Genomic DNA, 9132 nt, shown 5'->3' with positions numbered 1-9132 from the left:
GTGCTTTATGTAACCAGGTCTCCAGTTTCAACCAAGACATCGATTCCACTGATGTCAATGAAGTATCTGAGATCCCACTGTTCAGCGGTACACGTGGAGCAGGAAGGAGATGGAACAAGAGGCCGAGCTCAGCCCCCCGAGCCTGCAGCAGCACGACAGGACACACAGGTCCCGACAGAACTGCTGCGACGGCCGAGGGAGACACCTGCTGGGCATGACACAGCCCAGCCCTGCAGCAGGCAGTAAAAGTAATAGAAAAACCAGGATATTTAATAAAATTTTAAAAAGCTGTAAAACATAGACTCTCAAACCCCCTGAGTCTTACTATGAGAGTTTATACAAGGGTGTTTGCCTCTCTCCTTGTGGCTGTGTGTGAGCAGCACTGAGCACTCTGATCGTGCCCACTGACACCAAGCAGGGCCAGTCCTGCTCCTTCAGGATGGGATGCTCAGTGCTCCCGGGCAGGCAGCGAGGCTGGGCCAAGGCCTTCCCTCCTGCACACCATAACTCTGCCCTGCTATCCCCAGCCGAGCTGGGTGCTGAGGACAGGGCTATGCCTGCTCACTGGGGGTGCCTGTGCCTGAGGCCTGTCCCTTGCTGGATGCTGAGGACTCTGCTGACCGTGGGGCCTGCTTGGGGAGGCGGATGGGAACATAGACATTGGAAGCACAGTGTTCCTTGAGGTATTCTCCCCCTTTTTCTTCATAGTCCTTTCTGGTTATCCAGCCTTCCTCACGGTTCATGTATTCCACTGCCCAGTCCCTAGCTCCGTACCAGGCATCCAAAACGGGATTGGAAGCAAGGTGAACCTGGAGGGAAGAGAAATCAAAGAGCAATGCCAATTCAGAATCACAGAATCATAGAATCAACCGGGTTGGAAGAGACCTCAAAGATCATCGAGTCCAACTAGACCATGGCACTAAGTGCCACATCCAGTCTAGCCTTGAAAACCTCCAGGGATGGTGAATCCACCACCTTCCTGGGCAGCCCAGCCCAAAGCCTGACTACTCTCTCTGTAAAAAATCTCTTCTTAATATCCAACCTAAACCTCCCCTGGCAGAGCTTGAGTCTGTGCCCTCTTGTCCTGCTGCTGGTTGCCTGGGAGAAGAGACCAACCCCCACCTGACTCCAACCTGCTGTCAGGGAGTTGTAGAGGGTGATAAGGTCTCCCCTGAGCCTCCTCTTCTCTAGGCTAAAAGAGGAGAGAAAACCCCTTTTTTTTAACCCTGATTGCAGTGGTAAAGGCACAAACCACTGAACTTCAGAAGTTTGAGCTCATTATTCAGTGCTCTGGGGAAGAGCAATGTTTAGGAATGGGTTTGAAGTGGGTTTTCACCTTGGAATCAATTCCTAAAATAAACAACCTGCAAATTCCCAGCCAAACACAGCTGTGTATGCACAGGCCTTTAGCTGAAGCAGGATTTCCTTTTCCAAGGCATCTACCCTACTCTACTACCTTCAGAAAGAGCAACTGTATCTTTGCTTAACCTGCATCTTCTCAGGTCAAAAAAGTTGTTTGCACTGCCATAGAACACTCCATTCCATGCTCTAGGTACACCTGCTCTGCACCTTACCCAGCCCTGATTACTTCTAAACACAGACATGTCACAAATATTACACAAACATCATGTGAATACATGTACCTGGAAAGAAGACTGGAAAGGCCTCATTTCCAGGAGTTCCTTCTGTACTCTGCCTTTCAGTCCAGGGTACATCATATTTCCACCAGTGAGAAACACATTCTGGACAAGAACATCTTGTTGTTCCTTTGAATACCTACAAGGAATAAAAACAAACTCAGCCTTTCTCAAGGACATCTCCCCTATGAACTGAACAGCTATGGGGAGTACTGATAGTTCTCTCAGGATTCACTTTGAGAAACTTCCTTCACTTTCCTAGCATGAAAAACTCTATTTGTTCTCAGTAAATTCAGGGGTGGCAGAAGAAAATCCTGGAAGCACTCAGTGCACCATACCTCAAAATTCAACAACTGGATTTCTACCTTCTTTCTAGAGCTGGAATTCTTCCCTCTTAGAAAATGCAATTTCTTATGTTCATACAGTTCTAGAGGGACATATTGCCAATGCTAATTTGCCTGGAAATGTCCAGCACGTGTGCCCATATCATAACTTTCAAATGCTACCCTTGATTTTTGTCTCCCAAAACCAGAGGCTGTCAGCTCACTGTTCCATGGGATGGATATTTACAAGGGTTTGTTGTTTCCCTCTGTACCAAGTTGGATCAGAGATCTCCAAAGTGAAGTGTGTGCAAGACAATCCAGTTGGGTGCAGGAAGAAGGTATTTTTTGTACTATTAATAAATAAACACAATTAATTAGTGTTTATTTCACCTTTATCTCACCCTTTATTAATTTCTATTTTTGGGTACATTTTAAAATGCACGTTTAAAATGTGCATCATATATTAGTTCAATAACACTTGTACATAAGTTGTAAATGTAAATATATTGCAGATGTGTGCTCAAATGTTTTTTCTGAGGAGCTAATTGATCAAAAACTTTGTAATCCACTGATTTTAAGACAAGCACAGTTACATGCAGTTTTCAGACCAGGAAGACATGTCTAACTTGCAATGCTCAATCCCACCAAAAAGAACTATTCCAACATATTTTCTCAAATTTTTGTTAAGAAACCAATATTGGAAAAGCTGCTATCAAAACAAGACTGGCTTGTCTGAAACTCACCTCTCAAGGACATACTGCATGGTTTCTGCTATACCAGCCTGGTCTTCTCCTATCAGGGAGGGCTGGAAGACAATCTCTGGAGCTCTGATTCTTTCAGTGCCAAGGAAAAGCTGGTGGTACTCTGCCAGGTTAAACACGGGCTTTAAAAGATGAGATTGAAAAGTAGTGGGGAATTATGTTAAAGAACAATAATAATCTAAAATGAGCAAAGTTTCCAAGCAGTTCTGTACCCAGGTGGCAATGCTCTCACAGACAAAGAACATGCTGTAAAAGGTACCAAAAGGCCAAGGAAGCTGGACTTGTCCTATAATTTATTCTGCTTGGTGCCACTAAGGCTCAGCCTCACAAGCTAGAAGCTGTGGGCACTGGGATGAGATACCAGGCTACAGATCACACACAAAAAAACTTGAGCAGGACCTTTTTTTCCTAATAACATGACTCTGCTGCAACAGGCACTGCCTGCAGAGTGAGCCAAGTGGGTATAGTCACATTCTAAAACAGCTAAGACTGAAAGGACTTTTCTTCTTAATGTCCTGTTCAGGCACTTTAAGCATCTCTTCCAAGAGCAGGAAAACAATGTTTGCATTAAGAGAAATGTTAGCAGACCTGCTGGACAACCAGGAGGCAGTAATCTCTGGCACAAGGTGTAGAGATAGAAAACAAACCTGCACTGCAGCAACAGGCTTCTCAGCTTCAGGCTGTTCCTCAGCAAACAAAGGTTCAAACTCATTAATACTTTCCACATCCTCCAGGGACTGTTCACTGCCCAATGGATCCAAATCAGGAGTCTGGAAACAGAGGAGGTAGATTATGGCAGGCTAGCTCAGGTGTGCTAGGTACATGTGTGACTTCAATTCTGGTGGCATGTTTGGAAAACTCAATGCCAATTTCCTCAAATCTCAACTTTTTAACATGCTTGAAAACAAATGTGCCCAGAAAATACAAGTTAAGACAGACATTCAATCAAAGCACAAAAATCAAACACTTCCAATAAATTTATCCTAGTGTCAGCTCAGAAATCAAGGCCTCAGTCACCAGGCTGTTTGCAGGATCCCAGGCAGCTATACCCTGGACATAAAAACATACTAAAACAGCTTTTTATATTGGTTAAAACTTGGTGCCCTCCCAGCACCTCTAACTTCTCTATAATTACCATCCAATTCCCTATTTTGCTTGTGTGGGACTGGAAAACAAATATTTGCTAGCTACAAAGCCACCACACAATTTCTGCCAGTTTCAACCACCTACGATTTGCTCACAGGTTGCACCAAAACCCCTTACATTTTACACAGACATAAAGCTCTTCCCTAATGAAAAGCATCACTCAAAATCCTGCAGGACTCCTGCGGTGAAGCAGGAGCAGCTTTTTCATTACCTCCTTTATTCTTGTGTTACAAGTTACTCTTGGGATTTTGTTGCTAAAGATTTGTTTCTGTTATTTTATAGTTGAAACATTTGTTGCAATGCCCAACAAGTCACACCCTTCAATCCTTCTTTAAGTATCTATTTTGTATCCATTAAAACCCAAGCAATTACTCAAACTGAACTTCAAGCAGTGTCCATTTGTTACAGCAAACAAACACAGCAACCTCAAGTTCTGGCCAACACTTAGGCTTTGTTAAATCCATTTCTTTTTATGTCTTTAAAAAGAACCAGCAACAGAAAGGAACACAGAGCTCAGCTGAAGACTTGGCACAGACCCTAGGACAACACAATTAGCTTTTAGACTCCTTTATAGGGCCACAGAGGAATAGCCTATCCCATAAATGGATTTGGTGATAAATGTAGGTGCTCTCACAAGGTATAGACCAAACAAAGCTTGTGGATTCATTCCAAGGTCTGTGATTACACCTAGTAAAGAGAAGGAGTGTGGGATCCAAGATGTGTGATCCATAGAGGAACTTAGGCACAACCACTGAGCAAAATTACAAGCAGCTGTCTTTTAATAATTTTTTTTCTAGAACAATTTCTCTTGGCAGAAGGCAGAAAGACTCTTTATCACCATGGTAAGACCATCATCTCCCTGAATTTTGCTCAGGCACAACTGAACTGATTCTCACACAAGCTTTACTGGTAACCACAGAATGGTTTGGATTGGAAGGGACCTTAAAGCTCACTTTGTTCCACCCCCTGCCATGAGCAGGGACACTTTCCACTAGACCAGGCTGCACAGAGGTTGTCCATCCTGGCCTTGAACACTTCCAGGGATGGGGCAGCCATAGCTGCTTTGGACACCCTAAATACGGATTTCTCCTTTATGCTTCAATTTTCTCTTTTTCTCTCTACCTTTTCTCTGAGCAAACAGTGATACAGCTAAAACAGACCTGTCTTATGTGACTTGAAAGGCACATGCACAAGCATATGCACAAACAGCCTCAGACCACCTCTCAGCAGCAGCTGCTGGGCCTGTATTAGTCTGGCAAAGCAGACAAACAGCTTCTCATCTTCACTACAACTCCTATAACCAAGTGTAGCAATTAATCCTTCATTTTTAAGTTAACAAAACAGAACATGCTGCTTAATTGCACCAAAACAGACAGCCAGAATGAAGGCAAAGGGTTAGCTGTTTACCATAAACTTCTCTGCACCTGAAAGGGAAGAACAGAAAGGAAAACAAATACTGATTTTAACAGAAAGCTTGATGGGTTCTTCTATATCTGTAATAGAAGGTTACTGATGATTAAGGATGGTTGTCTTAAGCCATGCTCTCTGAAGAGAGAGCAGTTGCCAACTTCACAATGACTTCCAGCATGTTAAAGGAAAAGCTTAGTTCATCAATAGAAGTCTGAAGGAGCACATTTTCAAGCACAGAAACTTAATTCTCTCAGAGATAAGACAAGGCTTAACTTGGTGAAAACATCATACCTCTGGCTTGCTGTCCACAACATCTACTTCAATATTGACTTCTGACTGCAGGATTTTCTGCTTCGTTTGTTCAACAGACACACTCAATTTGTTGATGTAAGACTGAAGTTCTTCTGCAGAGTCCATGTTCAGCTCCACCAAAGCTTTGTGGAACTGATCCATCTGACCATCCTCTAAAAGTTCCTACAGACAGATCAGAGTTAGCTGTGATGAACAAGGCAGGGAAATCACAACTATCTGCCAGCTGTGCCTGCACAGACACTTTGCCTTCATTACCAGATATTATGATGTGCACACTTTGGCAGCACTCAAGCATTTCTCAAAAGAAGTGCTGCTCAGAACCTGAAAGTTCCCACTGCTTCTCTACAATGATGCAGTGACCTTCTGATAAAGCTCCAAGGGCAGCCTGCCCTCCTCCCAAACATCACACTGAGAACTTTCCCTTGGTTACCTGGACATACAACAACCTGTCTAGCCTCTCTTGGTCAAGCTGCAGCTTCTCTTCTCGACGACGTGCGTTCAGTTCCTGAAGTCGCCGCAGTTGCTGCTGCTTCTTCTCCTGCTTCTCCTCTGAGGTCAGAGTGCTTCCTAGCAGCTTGTTGGAGAAAGGCAGCTGCATCTTGTGCACATTATTCTCATAGTACTCTGGGCACCTCCACTTCTGTAGCTCTGTGTGTTTGGAAAGCAAAATAACTGTTTTGTCAGCTGCAAACAGTGACTCGTATACTGTACATACTCCATGAGGAGGATGAAAGATGACAAAAGAAGGCAAAAATAGTCCTGCCTAGAATTTTGTCGCCTCTTGGTAGCTGTCCCCATGCTTAGCCACCCCTTCAGAGCATTACCTCTTCTGGTCACATACCCAGTGCAGGTGGTTCTTAGTGCTCTGATCTCCACAAAGCAACAAGTACTAAGAGGTGGAAGTGCACACTAACGTCCCTCATCTCTTCCCAAGGTAAGGAAAAGCCCTCACACATTTCCAAGGACTCCTCTAGGCTCTTTCATCAGTGACAAATTTAAGAAAACACTTTTATTTGGCCACTACTTAAGATGACACTCATCATGGAGATTTTAAAACTTCTTTAAATCACAAAAAGCCATGAGAAATATCCTCTGCCATTCTGGAAACCTTAAAGCACATGAGAAACAAAACCGGATTCAGAAATCATAACCAATTCAAAAGGGGTTTTTTGAAGTATAAAGTAAATAATTAACCCATCTTAAATTTTTTCCTCTAAACAATCCAAATTTTCATTCACAAAGAAATCTGACCTAATACAGATTATTTTTAGTAGCAGTTCAATTAACTTTAAATTTGAAACCGTTTTTAAGCATGAGGCAATCACCAGAAAGACAACTATAAAGAAAGCAAAACAGCAGTAGAGCATTTCAGCCAGAATCCCAACCAGCTGGACAACAAGGGATAGAGGACAAACTAAGTGGGGATGAAGACTATCTGGGGGTAAAAAACACCTGGTTTTACCTTCTATGTAGTCCTCTGCTACATAGCTGTGCTCATGCAGGATCTCCTCCATGCGGCTGAGCGTGATAGCTGCAAAGTGCCCAGGGTACTTGAGCTGCAGGAGTCGCTGCAGATACACAGCTGCTTGGCACCCTCCCAGGTTAATGCGCTTGCAGTTCTTAGCATCCAGCCTCAAAATGTAAAGAGACACAGCTGAGGCTGCAGAAATCCACAAAATTAGCATCAAACAGACCTCCTGCCTTCCCCAGAACGATTCCATCTCTGATATGGACACACAGACAGATAAATATTCACAGATAAGCATTTCAAGGTTCAGTTACCAGAGAGTTTAACACACCTGCTTTTCTCTGCATAATTGCTTTGTTTACTGCAAACATTTCTGAAAGGCTTTATTGTGCTTTAAAAAAAACACCTAAGGATTAATAATTTTTCTACAGCACAGAAATGGTCTATTTCAAGATGGGAATGATGGTTAGTGGAGCTCAAAGTAGTTCTTTAACCTTTGTAACAGTTCACAGTCGGCCAGGTGTAACCCTTGATAATTTGAACCATTACCAGATATAATAAAGGCATGTCTTGCAGTAAGGATTAAAAAAGAAAAAGCAGAGCAATGTCACGGCATAATCAGAATGATAAAAGCCTCAAGAACTGCAGAAGTCTCACAGAACACTTTATTTGTCCCAAAGCTGCTTTAAAACCTGTGTTTTTTAATGACTGGTTTCCGTTGGGGCAGATATCCCCTTCTACTTTTCAAAGTCCAGGTCTAGGCACAAATAGCAACTCAGAAGACAAAATTTACAAGGGCAGCACTGCTTCTTCAAGATTCAAGAACTTAGCAACATCTGCAGACCCAGTTTTAACTCATCAGTATAAATGAAGAGCTGATAAGAGTTAATACTGCAGGGCTGGAATACTCAGTGATAGAGGAATGAGCATTGGCATCACTTCAAAAGTCAATGCCTGACAAAGGGAGGCTGAACAATACTGAAGACACCAAGAACTCACCTGCCATCTAAGACTGGCAAAATGTGTGTACACTGATACCCCGAAGAGATCACCAAACCACTGCAGGGCCAGTTCTGCTTTCTGTTGTGGTAAAAACTGTACAGGCTGTCCACACCATAGGACACTTTTGGCACTTGGTAGCATTCGAAGAGGAGCTCAGACATCATTTGCCTTGAATACAGAGGATTGCACACTGCTTCTGTCAGGACAATTGGGTGATCAACACAACCCTGAAAGAGACAAGAGAAAGAACAATAACAAACGCCTGAAGGGAAAATCCAAGGATTGTTATCCTTGCTTCTTGTTTTGAACATCAGCAAGAACTCCTTCAAAATGACCATGAGAAAGCACTTTATGTGCACACTGTTAATTGTGTAAGTTAAATAATATCTAGTGCTTAAGGGGGTAAAAAGAAGGTCTACAGCAAGAGTTCCAGTGTTTATGCAACCACAGAATAAAATCCTAATGATGCAGGAGAATGAGCTTTTAAAATCATATACAAATTATTAAAAATCTAAGTAACCAAAAATCTATGCAATAAGGAGGGGAAATGTGAGTGAAAACTGGTGGAAGTTTAGCTCAGCACTGGGGGAAGCTTTCAGACTAGTGTCATTGTGCAGGGAAAAGGCTTCATGAACAACTCCTAACTCTGTTGGCCGTACAAAACAAGCAGAAAACGAACGCCACATTAACAACAGTGATGTTTAATATCCTTCTGAAAAGCCGCTCCTGTGTGCTAGTTCTCAGGCACAGCCTGACAAGAAGCTGCAGCCCAAACCTCTCACCCTGCAGCCCAAACCTCTCGCCCTGGAGCTGTGTCCCTCCTGCTTTTGTTTTACCTCAAAACTACTTAAAAGTCAGAAGAACGGCAGGGTTCAGAAGACACCCCTGGGGTGAAACAGGCTCTCCTCGCCAGGCTGCTGAGAGCAGCGTGGATCTGCGAGGAGGATCCCAGGGGTGATGCTGCACGCCCAATTCCCACCTCGCGCCAGCCGCAGTGACGAGAAGGACCTGAAGGCGAACCGCAGGCGAGAAGAGCCCTCTGGGCAGGCCGTGAAGCTGCAGGGGTTCGCACC

General features: G+C 43.6%; 1 protein-coding gene across 1 annotated transcript; it reads right to left on the bottom strand.

The window, feature by feature from the left end:
- Positions 1 to 437: 437 nt before the first annotated feature.
- Positions 438 to 9127, bottom strand: ACTR5 (ARP5 actin-related protein 5 homolog (yeast); the record flags this gene model as incomplete). The annotated part of the gene is made up of 9 exons (XM_009075532.1): positions 438 to 809; positions 1644 to 1776; positions 2704 to 2843; positions 3369 to 3491; positions 5569 to 5751; positions 6020 to 6237; positions 7052 to 7221; positions 8057 to 8286; positions 9068 to 9127. Coding segments are annotated over 9 exons (1515 nt in total), but the record flags the coding sequence as incomplete, so codon positions are not given.
- Positions 9128 to 9132: the final 5 nt, after the last annotated feature.

The sequence above is a fragment of the Acanthisitta chloris genome, unplaced genomic scaffold (genome assembly GCF_000695815.1).
Source record: "Acanthisitta chloris isolate BGI_N310 unplaced genomic scaffold, ASM69581v1 scaffold39395, whole genome shotgun sequence".
NCBI lineage: Eukaryota > Metazoa > Chordata > Aves > Passeriformes > Acanthisittidae > Acanthisitta > Acanthisitta chloris.
The sequence above is the reverse complement of the archived record's forward strand: the minus strand, read 5'-3'. Positions and strand labels throughout refer to the sequence as shown.